Source organism: Ochotona princeps, chromosome 21 (genome assembly GCF_030435755.1).
Source record: "Ochotona princeps isolate mOchPri1 chromosome 21, mOchPri1.hap1, whole genome shotgun sequence".
Taxonomy (NCBI): Eukaryota; Metazoa; Chordata; class Mammalia; order Lagomorpha; family Ochotonidae; genus Ochotona; species Ochotona princeps.
In genome coordinates this window covers 27,717,289-27,733,026 of record NC_080852.1, presented here as the reverse complement: position 1 = coordinate 27,733,026, position 15,738 = coordinate 27,717,289, and the positions used below count along the sequence as shown (strand labels likewise).

At 45.6% G+C, this 15,738-nt stretch overlaps 1 protein-coding gene across 2 annotated transcripts in view; it reads right to left on the bottom strand.

The window, feature by feature from the left end:
* Positions 1-5,072: 5,072 nt before the first annotated feature.
* The window catches only part of SMARCC1 (SWI/SNF related, matrix associated, actin dependent regulator of chromatin subfamily c member 1), a 101,917-nt gene continuing 91,251 nt past the window's right edge, over positions 5,073-15,738 (bottom strand). For both annotated transcript variants that reach the window (XM_058678761.1, XM_058678762.1), the window contains exons 26-28: positions 14,174-14,438; positions 7,943-8,119; positions 5,073-5,553 (exon numbers count right to left, since the gene is read on the bottom strand). In XM_058678761.1, the coding sequence (XP_058534744.1) occupies positions 5,459-5,553; positions 7,943-8,119; positions 14,174-14,438 (537 nt within the window). In that variant the 3' untranslated portion in view covers positions 5,073-5,458. The remainder of the gene's footprint in view (positions 5,554-7,942; positions 8,120-14,173; positions 14,439-15,738) is intronic.

The following is a 15,738-nucleotide window of genomic DNA, read 5'->3' as shown; positions in this document are numbered from 1 at the left end:
AAAAAAAAAAGAATCAACACTGTGATCTCTGAATAGGGAAAGACACTGGTAACTAGACTACATTCTGTTACAGGCTGTCACCACTTTCAGTGAGCAAGCCCAGGAAGAAGGGACAGGTTAAAGGGCCAAGGGTCTTAATAGTGTTGAAGGACACCTCCACACTATGGGGACTCATGAATTCTATCCAGCAAGCACTGTCGGAAATGGACATCACAACCTGGAGGTGCTCCTGTCTAGCAGCTGGGACAAAGCCACACAATTCAACATAGCTTAAGATGAGGAACTACAAGTGTTTGCAGAAGAGGCCTGCTGCTTCAGGTGACAACCCAGGTGCTACCACACAACAGCTGATGAGAGCAAGAGTTTCTACAGTCTGGGCGCCCATGGCAGACACAGCAGCATGTCAGGGCGGAGTCACCTTGTGGAGAGGTACACCCAAATTCCCTGCTGGCCCACATGCTAAGGGTGTGTTAGGTAGACTATGACAGCACCAGGGAGAAGGCATTTTCTTTGCTTCATCAGCTGTCTGGCAGTATTCAGTGTGGTTACATGGCTGAAGTCTGCAAAGCTGTCCCTAGGAATATAGATAGCTGTCATAATTTGGTAACCCATCTACCTTTTTTTTTTTTTTTTTTAAAGATTTATTTTATTTTTATTCCAAAGTCAGATATACTGAGAGGAGGAGAGACAGAGAGGAAGTGAAGCTGCCGGGATTAGAACCAGCGGCCATATGGGATCAAGGCGAGGACCTTAGCCACTAGGCCACGCTGCCAAGCCCCCCATCTACCTTTCATGGGGTTGGAAGAGCATGAAAATCCCTTGGGAGCTGTAGTCAACATGTCTCCAATCCTGCAAGGCAGGGCTCTCACTAGAACTACAGCAGAGCAAGATTGCCCCAGAGGGCCAGATATTAAACAATCAGAGCCTCTAGATTATACTATCCCACTGCATAAGAATGACCAACTTTTCTATTGTTATTATTTTGTTACTCATTTGAATCTTTCACATGTCTTCCTATGGTCTGGTATTCCCAACCTCCCTAGGATGTTGCCTTTCTCACTGTGACTCCACTGCAGGCGACACCCAGGGCCTGGTACGTGGCAAGCCTTTAAATGTTTACTGGGCAAACTCATAGAATGAACCTTGAGGAACGGCTTCCACACAGGCTCTACCACAGCTTTCCTGGCCAATGGTCCTCAGGGCAGGCTCTTGACTGGGCACAGCAGCATGCCCTGTCAATTTGCTAAGAATTGAGATGTGCAGGGCCCAGTATCTTGTGTATTCCTGGACAGGGTTACATTACTGAATTCAAATCTGAAGTGACAATTCTCAGTAGATTTGGGGCAATTATGCCTTAACAGGAACCTGAGGATCCATGAAGGACAATGTTAGTGGGCAATGTAGGCCGTGTTATGTTCTGAAACCACTCACGCAAAGTTATCAGCTGGTCTTTGGTTAGTCTGGATCAAAGATTAACCACCTGGGGGAATGCCACAGCTGAAGCTTCAGTCTTCTTTTTGGGAAGCACATTTTGGCAAGTAACTGGAGGTTTGCCTGACAGAAGACACAGAATCCTCCTGTTCTGCCTCACTGAATTGGAATGCTACTTGAAGACAATCGTTTCTTTCCTTGTTTTCAGCCGTCTTTGCTTCCCACTTGGGATTGTCCAAACTGTATCCTGGCACACATTCCCCATCCAGTTTGCCAAGCCAGTCTGTTCCCTCCTTGGAGGTACCTGTATGCAGGTCACCCTCTCTGTGGACAATCTCCATTCATCTCCCTTTACTGTGACTACAAAAATAAACAGCGAGACACAAGGCACTTCAGAAAGTTCACGGAGGGACCGGTGTTGTGGCATAATGAGTTAAGCTTTAGTGCTTGACACCAGCACCTTCAATGGTCGCTGGTTCAAGTCCTGGCTGCTGTACTATGATCCAGCAACTCGCTAATGTGGAAAGTGGGAAAGCAGTAGAAGTTGGCCCAAGTACCTGGACCCCTGCTCCCATAGTGGAAACCTGGAAGAATTTTGCAGTTTGTTGCTTCAGCTGGTCTTGCTGGATAAGTTGAGGCCTTTGCGGAGTGAACTAGTGGATGGAAGCTCCCGGTTTCTCTTTCTAATTCTGCCACTGAAATAAATAAATAAATCTTAAAAAAAATTATAAACTCTTTCCATGAACCTTTTTAAAAAATATTTATTTTTATTGGAGAGGCAGATCAGATTTAAGGATAGGAAAGACAGATCTTTTGTCTGCTGGTTCACTCCCCAAATGGCCGCAATGGCCGGAGCTGAGATGATGCAGTACCAAGAGCCAGGAACCTCTTCTGGGTCTCCCATGTGGGTGCAGGGTCCCAAGGCTTTGGGCCATCCTCCGAAGGAGAAAAAAAAAAATCTGTATTTATCACAGAAGAATAACATGTATGTGCACACAAGATCCCATATGTTGGTTTAATTTTCAAATGCAGAGGACAGACAGGATTGGGTTTCGCTGGGGAGCACAATCTAAGTCTCCATGAGTGGCAGGAACCCAATTACTTGCATCATCACAATTTTTTGAAGAACCTTAATATGTCCATTAACATCATAAAGGCAAGCACCTGGGAAGTAACCCCAAGTCATGCCATTATAACTGCTGACAAGACTAGGTATGCCCAAGTACTTTGGTTCTTCACAGGATGCATGAAGAACCCAGTGTTTGAATGCAGAGAATGGGATTAGAATACAGGGATCATACTGCATTTATTCACTGAGAAAGAAGCAGGGTAGGCCTTGTGTTGTGGGCAATTGCATCAGGTATCTGCCCTCCTATCTGGTAGGCATGGCTTACAGCTTATTTTCCCATGTCCTGAGGCACAGTTTCCAGGCTTACTAGTGGAGTGTGACCTCTGACAGAAGGTCAAGGGGAATACACATGGAATTTGACTAGAAGTTCAAGGGAGAAAGATGTGCCTTACAGCCAATGACACTGTCTTTGGTGGATGGGGGGGTGGTCAGGAAGGTACCCTCCTGCCCTCCCCTTTCTTACTCTTTACAACCTGTTCTTGTGTATAATAAAGAAGACATTCCTCATCAGCTTGTCTCTAGTGCTTCTTATGGCCAAAGAACACCCCTGCCTCACCCTCGGTGACTTTGGGGCCTGCTAGCAGGCTTTAAACCCCGAGACTGTCCATTCCTCCCTTCATTTTGCCGAAAGAACAGACCAAGAAACATGTTTGTACAAAAACCACATATTATTCCCCTTCAAAAAAAATTGGATGGCTGTGTTACAGAAATGAAGCCAGGTTAGAGACATGAAAAGGAGACGTCACTATTTATACTCAAATATAACAGTGTAGAATTCAGTTATTCTGTAGAACTACTACCGGCATAGTAAAATCATTTCCACCTGGATCTTGCGAATTTGAAAGTGATCACATTAAAGACCTGAGGTTACAAGAGACCACAGTATGAACCAGAATTCCATTTTCCTTCGAGGATTCCAGGGGAAAAGGTTAAGTATTTAGAATGAGTTTCCTTTGGGAAAGACTGGCGGAAAGTAGGGAAAACCCTGGCCACTGTCAAAAGGCACTGGTGTCTTTCTGGAGGCCAACACATTGGAGCTGAACTCCAGCAGGAGCACGCTCATCTCTGCTCCTACTGCAAAAGTCCTACACCCACACACACACAACAGGAGCAAGGTCTCCTTGGTGGCAGTATGCCAGTGCTCTGAGGGGGACCAGGGCCACCAGGGTCGAGGCCGACCTGAGGGTTTGAAAGGCAAATCTCAATTGTGGTTTATTTCTTTTATTTTTTTTAATTCATTTACATATTTTTTTGCTTTCTGATATTAAGGAAAAAATTTCTAAGGTGTTTTACAAATACCTCCTCTACACCTTCTCATTTGTAAAGCTTTAGAAAATATATAGAAAAAGATATCCAAATGATATTCCACTTTGCATTCTAAGCAAAGAAACTGCCACTTGACAGTTACACAAGGAAGCCAGGCGCTTTGGAAAACAAGCTCTACCAAAAACACCCTTTTCCAACGCATGGAAGGACAGGAGGGCAGAAGGACAAGAAGAGAAAACCAAAACTCCCAAGTCACTTGTCAGCAGGGGTAGATCTAGGGTCAGATTAAGGCATGTTGTGGCTCTTCCTCTGGAAAGGCATCGTGCCTGTCCAGCCCGAGCACCCCAAGCCTTGAGGCGTCATGTTCTGGCCGCCAAGTGAGTTCCTTATCACCCTCTGTATCTCCTTGACACCCTATGACGGGTGGAATGCCACATCTCAAAAGAGGCAGGAGAAGGTACGAGGCCAATGCACCTGCCCTAGTTTTCCAATCCTATCTCAAGCTTGAAAACTTGAAGTACCGTTTCACGCATTTCCACTCACCTTGGTTACAGCAAGAGGTAGTCTGGGGACTTGTACCCTCCTCCCCGCTGCCCCAAGCCATCCTATCCAAGCTCCAGGAGCTAAAAGTTTGTAACTATCTACCCTTTTTTTTTTTCTTTTACAGTTTTTTTTTTTTTAAGAGAAAAAAATAAAGAATGCATACAAAGCAGTGAATCGTAGGCTAGATCACAGGGGCGCACTGCTAGCCATGGATCCCATACAACTTTGTGGCCAGTTTAAGGAGCTAAAGATGCCACCTCAAAGCCCAACCCTCAGAACTCACACTGCCGTCAGAGAAACCAAACACCTGCCCACAACCCAACAACTCATCTGCATAGAGAACCAGAACCAGGGGGCCTGGGGAGGGAGGGGTTGCGTTCTATGGTTTGTGCTCTCCTCTGCCATGCAACAGCCAGAGTGATCGTTCTGCCAGGCAGGGTGGAAGCCCTCACTAGGGAAGAGAATCAGTGGGGTCTCCTTGCCCATCTCTTCCAATTTGGTGCATTTCATGTGTGGTAAAGTCTCATGATGCTTCACCGACAACTGCACGATTCTTAGCTCAGATAAGCAGAAGTAAGGTCACTTATAATGCCTTCAGCTGTGTCCCCTGTAGCTATCCCCTTCTGCCTATCACCATTTTTTGGTTCCTATTAACTTAGGATGCTCTCCTTTACAATAATGATAACAACAACAACAACAACAAAAAAGAAAGACAATGATTACAGAGCAGTATCCACAGAAGCAGAAGACAAAACAAAAACTGCAGGAGGGTGAAGATGATGAAGACATGGACACTAATGCTGACCTGCGGAACAGACTGCCAACAGCCCCCTCAACAGGACAGGGGAGATATAATTTTGAGTGACCAGCACACACTGGCACCACAGGCTCCCTCTTGAGCGCAGGCAGAGGCCCTGACACAAGAGGTGTCAGAGCATGGAGGGGGTGGCAAGGGGAGTGGAGGGACACAGGAAATGTGCTTGGAGCTGCAAGAAAAGTCCTGAAAGAAACACGAGGAAGCTGAGGAACGCAAGTCTTGTCACCCAAGTTCCATGGTGGTGGGCGCTGGTGTTTCCTGTTTCTTCCAGGTCACGGAGCAGCCGAGGCTGGTGGGCCTGGAGCAGTAGGTGGAGGGACCCCGTCTGCAGGTGGCTGTGGCGGCGGCTGCTGTGGTGGAGGGGGATCTGCAAACACACCGAGAGTAACCCATCACAGCTGGAACCATGGGTGCAAGGGGCTTGACAAGTAGCCCAGGGAGTAAAGCAACTACTATACCCTGCTGAGGCCTTGCTGCCACTGTTGGGCCATGCACCCAAAGTCTAAACCTCTAAGCTGCTGCTCCACCCTAAACAACAACGAATGTGGGCAGCCGAGTCTGCCCTACTCTGCTTCAAGGCCCATTTCTATCAACAGTCATGCCAGAGACTGGTGCTATAGGTTAACCTGCTGCCTGTAGCACCAGAATCCCAATATGAGGACAGGATTCAGTTGCCTGCTAATGGCAACTCATTTCTCCGTGCTCAAGGCATGGAAAAAACAGCAGAGAATGGTTCAAGTGTTTGGGTCCTTGCACTCATCTGGGAGACTGGGATGTTTACAGTCATTTGGGGAATGCACCAGCAGATATAAGATCTCTGCCTTTTCCTCTCTGTAATTCTGCCTTTCAAATAAATAAATGGAAAGCAGTCGAGGATGGCCCAAAGCCTTGGGAAACCCAGAAGTTCCTCGCTCCTAGCTTTGGATCAACTCATCTTTGGCCGTTGTAGCCACTTGGGGAGTGGTTCAGCAAATGGAAGATCTTCCTTGCTCTTTCTCCTCCCTATATTTGAGTTTCCAATAAAAATAATAAATCTTTAGAAAAAGTATATATGCATGTTTATCTATATATACACATATGTATGCACACACATATATATATGTACACACACACACACACATATCACTTCAGATCCTTTCAGGGATCTTATATTTTGATTGTGATATATCTAAATGGTTCTACTAATCTTATTTCTTCAGTTCAACAGTAAGTTCCTTTCCTGGGCAAGTTCTGTTTTGTTTTTCCTTGTCATGCAATGTCTAGCTTAGCTGGGTAAAAATCCACCAAGGCCTGAGAATTTCACTTTGGGCAGCTGAATAGACCACGGAGGTCCTTGCACTTTCTTAACTGCAGTCCTTGGATTTCTGGCCAAAACTGGCTCAGGTCCTGAAGGGAACAATTAACATGAGTGTTTGGGGCTCTTTCCTATTTCAACTTCAGCTGCTTGAGTGTATTAAGGAACTCCAGAGATCACTTAATCCAAGGATTTTAAGTCTCTACGTCTTACCAGAAACAGAAATATGTGAAATATTTCACCCCAAAGAGGTCTCCACAAAATTCTTAAGGCTCCGTCAAAGAAATTTCAAGGCCAATGATCTAATATTGTATACCATCTTTGAGTAGGCCTTAAGAGAGGAAGACAAGTTGTGCAGTGTTGTCCTCCCCATACCCTAGAGCCAACTCAGCAGCAGCAGAGAATCACCAAGGCAGGGAGTGGTAGGGATGGGTGCCACCTGAAACTCTACACATCTGCAAGGTGCTCCACTGATGATCCTTTAAACCATATAATCCTGAAATCACAAATGCTGGGTGTTCAGCCGGCTCTGACAGGGGCAAATACCAATGACCTTGTCTCCGCCATCTCTGACAGCTGAGATGGGAAACTGGTCAACGATCCTGGCAGGCCAGTTCACGTGAGAATCATCTATATAAGGCAGGAGACTCATTATAGTATAACCCCGTATCACTGGTTCCAGGGATTATTGATTTTTTAAAAACTCTCATAACCTCAAGTACTTGGCTTTCCTCCTTGTGTAAATCTACTTTGTCCTGGCCCTTAGTGGTCCAAAGAGGTGCATGAACTTCTAAATGAACCTGAGATTATACACTGGCTGCACCATAGGATTACCTTCCAGGGAGAAGAACTACAACAGGAAAGCACACGCCAGAGCTTCAGAAGCAAACTCTGGAGATGAAGACTGGAGCAAGGGCTATTGGTGGAAAAGACCTGGCCCTGCACACCCTCAACAGACATGGCTGAGTAGCATCAGGGCTGTCCCCACTAGTTCTGCTGGGACCCCAGATTTTTTCTCAGCAATAGCCTCTGACTGCTCCTTCCTCAGTCTATGCAGCCACTACTAACATATGAAGGAAGAATAGCTACAAGAAACTTGCTGTTCTTGTAGATTAGTTTCTGTTCTTTTTTACATACTCACCACTTACAAACCTTGAATCCAAAAAATACTCCTGTAGGGAAAATAACCAATGGCTCTGTATGCCTGCTGAGAACCAAATGAGAAAGGCTTAACCAGGAAGAGGAGAGGATGTTTCTCTGCTGCTTGCTCACAGACCCTGGTGCTGCCATGCATAACAGGAAGACCATGGAGCACAGGACTGACTAAACGGCAGCCTCACACTCAGCACTCCTGGCACTGCCTGTGGACCTGCCATGCTTCAGGAAGAAGACAAGGCCTCTCTTGTTTCTAGCCCTCCAGGATGGATGCTGGTGTAACCTCTCTCCCCACTGTGGTACTTACACATGCCATTAGGTGCTGTGAGAGGTACCCGGGGTCCTAAGATATTGCCTGGCATTGGAGGCATAACAGGGGGGGTAGGACCACCCCCTGAAGGATGGATGTTGGCTCCCACGGCGGGAATCATGCGGCCTGGTATGGGCTGCCCAGGCATCATGGAACCTGGGCCTGGTATCTGACCTGTAAGAGGGAAATTTAAAGTATTATTAGTAGGAAGAGGTTTAAGAAAGGCAATAATTAAATATCCAGGGTTTTTGAAACAGATCAAATCATTCAAAGGATCTAAAACACTAAAAGAACAATAACCTCTGACAAACTGCCTGACTTTCCAAGATTTAGAAGGAGGTAACAGAGATACATCTGTGAGTACCTGTTTATCCTGAGCTCTGGAAATGCAGAGCCAGCACAACATTCCTAACGGAGAGCACTCATTCTTGGTTTCGATGAGCAGTGGTTAAATCAGTGTGTTCCTGAGCACAGGGAGTGTAAGCCAGAGCACAGTCTCAGGACCACAACTCAGTGAAGAACATGATTTGTGTATGGGTGTTGAGATGGTCTGTTTGAAAGGATCATGGTATTAATACTGTGAAATCACCACTAAAAAGGGACTGTGAGGAGGAAGGGTTTGCCGTATTGATCAAGATGCCCATGTTCTACACAGGAGCACCCTGGTTCAATCCCCGATTATGGCCCCTAACTCTAGCTTCCTGCTAATGTAGACACCGAGAGACCATAGATAATGGCTCAAGTACTTCAGTTTTTTTTGCCAACCACATGGGAAACATGGAATGCATTTGAAGCTCCTGGTTTCAGTAGGTACTTGGGGAGTAAACCAGTCATTTGGGAGCGTGTTCCCATTTAAGAAAATAAAGAATAGAGTCCTCTCCATAAAACATCCTCCCTGGGCTTGGTGCAGCAGCCTTATGTGTGTGCACCGAGATCCCATATGGACACTGGTTCACATCTTGGCTGCTCCACTTCCTTTCCAGCTCCCTGCTTGTGGCCTGGGAAATCAGTTGAGGACGGTCCAAAGCCTTGGGACCCTGCACCTGCATCGAAGACACAGAAGCTCCTGGCTCCTGATCAGCTCAGTTCCAGATGTTGTGGCTATCTGGTGAGTGGACCAACTGATGGAAGATCTTTCTCTCTTCCTTCTCTCTATAAATTGGGTCTTTCCAATAAAAATAAATAAATCTTATTTTTTAAAAAAAATCCTCCCCTATAGATCACATCATGAAACACTAGACTGGGAGAGTGACAGGGTATATGGTAGGGGTGAAGAGACGACAAACTGCAGCTCTATTATTTTCAAATTAATGACAGGAGATCACAGAATAAGAACATGTATTGATAGAACAGATCTGGTATTAACACTTTACAATATGCTAGTAATTTGGTTTGTCACCATTCAAGTCCTCCTCTATAGCATGAAGGAGTCTCAGATGTGAACAGTAAGCCCTTTCTGAAGCTCTTAACTAGAGTTCTAGGCCTAGAGGCAAAAGAGGACTTGTGATGCCAGGAAGTTATGTAGACCATGTCCTATCAACAGATAAACGCTGTCTCCTTCAGACAAATCCAGTCTCCACAGAGGACTTTAGCACGTCAGGAATGACACTGATTCCCAGGAGCACTATGAACTAGGCACTACCATCCCTCCAGAGCAAAGGTGAGGACAAAAGGTTGGCACAAGTCACCTGGCATCAGGAAGTATGGAAAGAAGGGAGCCCAAACCTGACTGGGTCACTCTGGCTCCAGTGCGTGTCTAGCCCTCTGCCAGTGTGTACTCACAGACTCACCTAGTGCCCAGCCCCCAAAACAATTCTTTGAGCCAGTGTATTCCAGCAGAGTAAAGAGCCAGTCAAGAAACATACTCAAAAGGTTATGCCTGACCTGAGCTCTTAGGCTCTTGCTCTCAGCCTCATCAGCTCTGCTACCAAAACTCCCTGGCTCAGTAGCCATGGCCCATTTACCCATTTCCCTATATCTTCACGGCAACCAGCTAGAGTAGAGCAGCTGCAGGGCTGCAGGGCTTCCCAAGGCTAGAAGTCCAATAGCTACACAATGTGTTTTTTTTCAATGGTAATTTCAGGAGCCTCTGAAAAAATTTTCCTATACTACTGTCACTGGAATATAGGTATCTAAGATATGAGAGGACAACACTACCCTGAAAGAGGTAGCACTGAAAAGGGCAAGCAATAACTCTTATTTCCCTGCAGGAAAACATCATTTAAGAAACAAAGGAGTACACCTAGAGTGGCTGATGTCCCTGTGCTGTCCAAAGGTTATGGCTGGCACACAGCATACTCAGCGTTGGTGTCTGCAGCATGAGGGACTTAGAAATCAGGCAGGGAGGGCGAGGAGAATACTGCAGAGGGAGGTTCAATCCTGAGGCTCAATTCTTTTTCTTTCTTCCATCTTTTTTTCAAGATGCATCATCCCCCTTAAAAGTGCTGATTTCTAAAGATCCATCTAAAATAGAGCAGAACTGAGGACTGGGGCTGGGGGAAAGGGGGTCTGAGCACTTGGAACAGGAGCTAAGATGTCACTTGGGGATATCTGTGAGTCGTAGTTCTTCCGGTCCTGATCCAGATTTCTGCTGATGCACACCTTGGGTGGCAGCGGATGATGATTCAAGCACTTGCATCCCTGTCACTGACATGGGAGACCAGGATTGAGTTTCTAGTCCTTGGCATCAGGCTGGCCCAGTTTTGGTCGCTGAGGGAGTTTGAGGAGCTGAACCAGTGAATTACAAATCTCAGTCTGTCTCTGCCTTTCAAATAGAGTGAGATTTTTTTTTCTTTTAAAAAAGAGGACTTCAAAAACGACAACCCTGTCAAAGTAATACCTCTTGAAATTTAACGTCCTGGTTGTTTTGTGTTGTTAAGTAAAGTTATCAACTTCTGGATGACAATGTCTGAAGGCATTTCTACTAATCCAATAACATTAAGAAACCTGAATCACATAAACCCAAAATGCATAAAAGCAGGTCTTAACAAATAAAATGAAAGGTGTTACATATATACTTTCCCATTGGAAAAAAAAAAAAAGCAAGCAAGCAGGTATGTCTTTCCTCTGTTAAGAGTGGGAGGGAAAAGGTGAGCGAGACATGGCTTCCAAGCAGAGTCTCCAAGCACAGAGTGGTGGGAGTCTGACCTACATAAGCTTCCCCCCCGCCTGCTACCCCTGTCAAAGGCAGACAACTGAATCCTGAAAATGGTAAGGTTTGCTAAAATTAGGTTTAGTCAGTAGAAAAACTGTTGGCTGCTCAGAGTTTATCAGATCTTGTACTAATGCCTTATCATGTCCAATGGAATATATATTAATACATTTGTTTTTATTCTTTAGTTCAAGAAAGAAAGGGAAACAGATTCTAGAAAAAGGAAACCTGAATTTCCAGTCTTGAGCACATTTCATCAACTTTTCTAACTGTCTTTGGTGCATCCTTTGGCTGGGGCCCTGAAAGAATTCAAGTAGCACAATCAGAGCCAACTGAGGGGAAGCCCAGGCTCCCCCGAGACTGCTGCTTCCCCACGGCGGCTTCCGGGGGGCACCCGGGACAGACGCTCTTTGTTGAGCACTGGGCTCTCACTGTTCTCTTTGTGAGGGTAACCTGCTACTCCGGAAAGTGGCACGGCAGCCTTGTTATCACATGATGCAAACAAGAGCAAAAGCATCGCAGATAATAAAAACTTGGCGGATGCGGCGGGCTATTCCTTCTTCCTTTTAAGAGTGAGGCTGAGTTTGGCCAACGGGTTAGGAAGTGAAGACTGGCTGCAATCCTTTCCTGAGCCCTGTTTCCCACGGTGGGGTTGTGGAAGTTGGTCTAACCGAGGGGCTTAAAGGGCCAAGAACGCAATGCCTGGGTTGAAATGCTCCTAAACTTGCCTTTCACTGACAGAAAATGTTCCTATTTTATCATTCAAGGATTTCATCATGTCTGAATTTTCACCATATCAGATATCCAAACTACCATACCTTCAGGTACCTCCTATCTGTAGGAAGGAAATGACAAAGATATTAAAAACGTGTCTTCCTCTCACACACTGTATGTGTGCCATTACAGGCAGCTCACTTGGGATCCATGCTCTAGAGGTAGATGCTTTGCTGATTAGAAACACCCAGGCACTATAGAATTCACCACCACGCTTACACACCAGAGTTATGTCACTTTGCTTATATGTCAACTCAATGACAAACCTTCCCTTAAACATGTTTCAAGGCCCCTGGAGCACTAACCAGGAGAGCAAGGCGACTCTCTGCAGCACGAGTGCCTTCCCTGCTTGGGAAGGCAGAATAAAGGACATCTCAGGAAACAGCCACCACTATCTAGGCCAATCTGGTTCATGGTCCCAAAGTTCTCTAAAGGCCTCTAGGGACCTAGTTGTGGCCAAGGAATGCTATTTTAGACTATTCAGCTTGGAACATCAGGAATGACAATTGTACATAAACAATAGTAAGGATTTAACTAGAAGTCATGCAATACACTTTTACAGTCTAAGTGAAAGAGATGAAAAACAATGCTATGCATTTTACCAGTAGGACCTCAACATGATCTGAGAACCCGTCTCCAGGTGGCAACCATACACCAGCAATATTCCACCACAGACCCTGGCTTTTTGCTTAATGGAACAAATTCATCACATAAAGGAAAATCCTACAAACCTGCAGTTCTCAGTTGAGTCAGCAAGCGGCTAATGTCCTTGCTTGCATGTGCCAGGATCCCATATGGGCACCAGTTCTAATCCCGGCATCCCTGCTTCCCATTCAACTCCCTGCTTGTGGCCTGGGAAAGCAGTCAAGGATGGCCCAAAGCCTTGGGACCCTTCACCTGCGTGGGAAACCTGAAGAGCTCCTGGCTCCTGATCAGTGCAGCACCAGGCATTGCAGTCACTTGGGGAGTAAATGATTGGAAGGAAGATATTTCTGTTTCTCCTCCTCTCTCTATATATTTGACTTTGCAATAAAAATAAATTAATCTTTAAAAAGAAATGTAAGGTCAAATAGTAAGACGAAATAAAGAAACCTACAGACAGTACTCAATACACAAAAAATGTTGAGTATCTGAGTAACTTAAAGATGAGAGACAGCAACATGAAGGATAGCAAAGGCACAAACTAAACACAATGGAAATAACACATACAGGTGTAGTGGGTATCCACAAGTCAGATGACCAGGCCTGTACTTATCTGCTGGCCTGGAGATTCACAGCATTTAGCCGTTTTGTGTGAATGGGCGTGACCACTAAGACAGTCACGCAGAGAAAAATTACACAAACCTGAGCCCGTCTTGATAGCCTAGCAGCTAAAGTTCTCATCTTGCATGTTCCAGGATCCCATATGGACGTTGGTTCTAAATCCGGCTGTCCACTTCCCATCCAGCTGCCTGCTTGTGGCCTGGGAAAGCAGCTGAGGGCTGGTCCAAAGGCCTTGGGACTCTGCATCCATGTGGGAGACCTGGAGGACGCTCTGGGCTCCTGGCTTCGGATCGGCACAGCTCCCACCAGTGTGCTCACTTTGGGAGTGAATCATTGGACGGAAGATCTTCCTCTCTGTCTCTCCTCCTCTCTGCATATCTGACTTTGCAATAAAAATAAATCTTAAAAAAAAAAAAAAAAAAAAATCAGATCCTCTACATAGGTATAAGGATGCTGTTTTCTTTCTTTCTTTTTGTTTTGTTAAAGATTTATTTATTTTTATTGGAAAGGCAGATTTACGGAGAGGAGACAGATCTTCCATCAGATGATTCACTCCTCAAATAGCTGCAACAGCCGAAGTGAGCCAATCAGAAATCAGGAGCCAGGAGTTTCTTCTGGGTCTTCTTTCCATGGGTGCAAGACCCCAAGAATTTGGGTCCTCCTCTGCTGCTTTTCCAGGCTAGCCAGCCTGGAAAATATTTTATTTGAATGGTGAAGTTATACATAAATACACAGAGATAGACAGAAAGGAAAGAGAGGAGAGAAAGGAGAGAAAGAAAGAAAAGAAAAGAAAACAAAAGAACCTTCCATCTCCAGAAAACAAAGGAACCTTCCATCTCCAGATAGCTCTCTAGATGGCTGCAATAGCCCGGGGTGGAGCCAGGCTGAAGTTGGGAGTCTGGAGTCTCTCCTGGAACCCTCAAGTGGACAGCAGCAGCCCAAGTACTTTCTTAGGCATATTAGCAGGGAGTTTCGTTAGAAGTGGAGCACACAGGTTGCTGGCCCTCAGAAGCTCTTTCCTATGAGTACAGCTTTCTCACCTGGCTGGGGTGGATGAGGTGGTGGCATCTGGTGGTGCATCAGAGGGTAAGGCGGGGGCTGTTGATGAGGCATCATGCCGGGGTGTGCTGCTGCACCCAGTGGGGCCAGGCCTGGTCCTCCTGTGTGCTGGTGTGCCTGCTGAGGGTTCTGGCCATGCTGCTGCTGCTGCTCCATTTGTTGTCGGGCACGCAATTCGGCATACTTCAGCTGCTCCATGTGGAAATTCTGGCGCTCAGTAAGCAGCTGCTGCCTCTGCTGTTCCAGCTGTAAGACAGGGGAGAGCACAGCAATGACACCAGAGGCGCGCTCAGGATGTGAGGGTGTCTGTTCACTTCACCTCCTATGACGTCCACAGGTAAGAAAGGGGCATTATTTACTGAGTGGTATATTTCCATATGACCACAGATCTTTTCCAAGTTGAGTCTAAGATCTACTCGTCATTGTAACCTCCTATTGATCTCTGGGCCACTCAGGGCACATATAGTCCATCCAGAGGCCTCTAGATACTTAAAAGGACTCTCCCTGATAGTCTGTCTTCCTCAGCTTGAAATGGCCTCTCCTGACATTTTAACATTCCCTCACATGCGAATACTTCAAGTCCACTTAATTACCACAGGCATGCATTTTTTTTTTTTAAATTGTAAAGTCAGATTTACAGAGAGGAGGAGAGATAGAGAGGAAGATCATCTGTCCGATGATTCACTCCCCAAGCGGCCGCAACGGCTGGTGCTGTGCTGATCCGGAGCCAGGAGCCAGGAACCTCCTCCAGGTCTCTCACAAGGGTGCAGGGTCCCAAGGCCTTTGGGCTGTCCTCAACTACCTTTCTAGACCACATGCAGGCAGCTGGATGGGAAGTGGAGCTGCCAGGACTAGAACCAGTGCCCAGGTGGGATCTCGGCAGGTTCAAGACGAGGACTCTTTCTGCTAGGCCACGGCACCGGGCCCGGGCACTCTCTTCTGAAAGTGATTCTTTTGACTATGTTTTAGAATATAATATCAGAGGGGCTCGGCAGCGTGGCCTAGTGGCTGAGGTCCTCCTCGCCTTGATCCCATATGGCCGCTGGTTCTAATCTTGGCAGCTCCACTTCCTCTCTATCTCTCCTCCTCTCAGTATATCTGACTTTGTAATAAAAAATAAATCTTAAAAAAAAAAAAAAAAGAATATAATATCAGAGCCAAAGTCTCTGGATGAGTTGACATGGTCTTAAATGCAAAGATATGCATTTCCTCACATAGAATTTTGGAAGAGGTTCAGCAAATTCTAGCTTTCAAGTTCCCAAAATTGTACCAGTTGATATATTCACAAAATATTTTAGCTGCTTAAACAAAATGTTGCAGAAATCTTGGTTTTAAATAATATAAACAATCCAATATTCAAGATAATCTTTATGGGATTCAAATTAAGGATAAATAAGCTGTCATTTGTGTAGGAAATTCAGAAACATGACAACAGTACGGAGAACAGAGTCCTGTACTGTACACTAATTTTTTTTTTAAATTTCCCTTACTATTTCATTAGTTACATTATTTTTTAAAGATTTATTCATTTTTATTACAAAGTCAG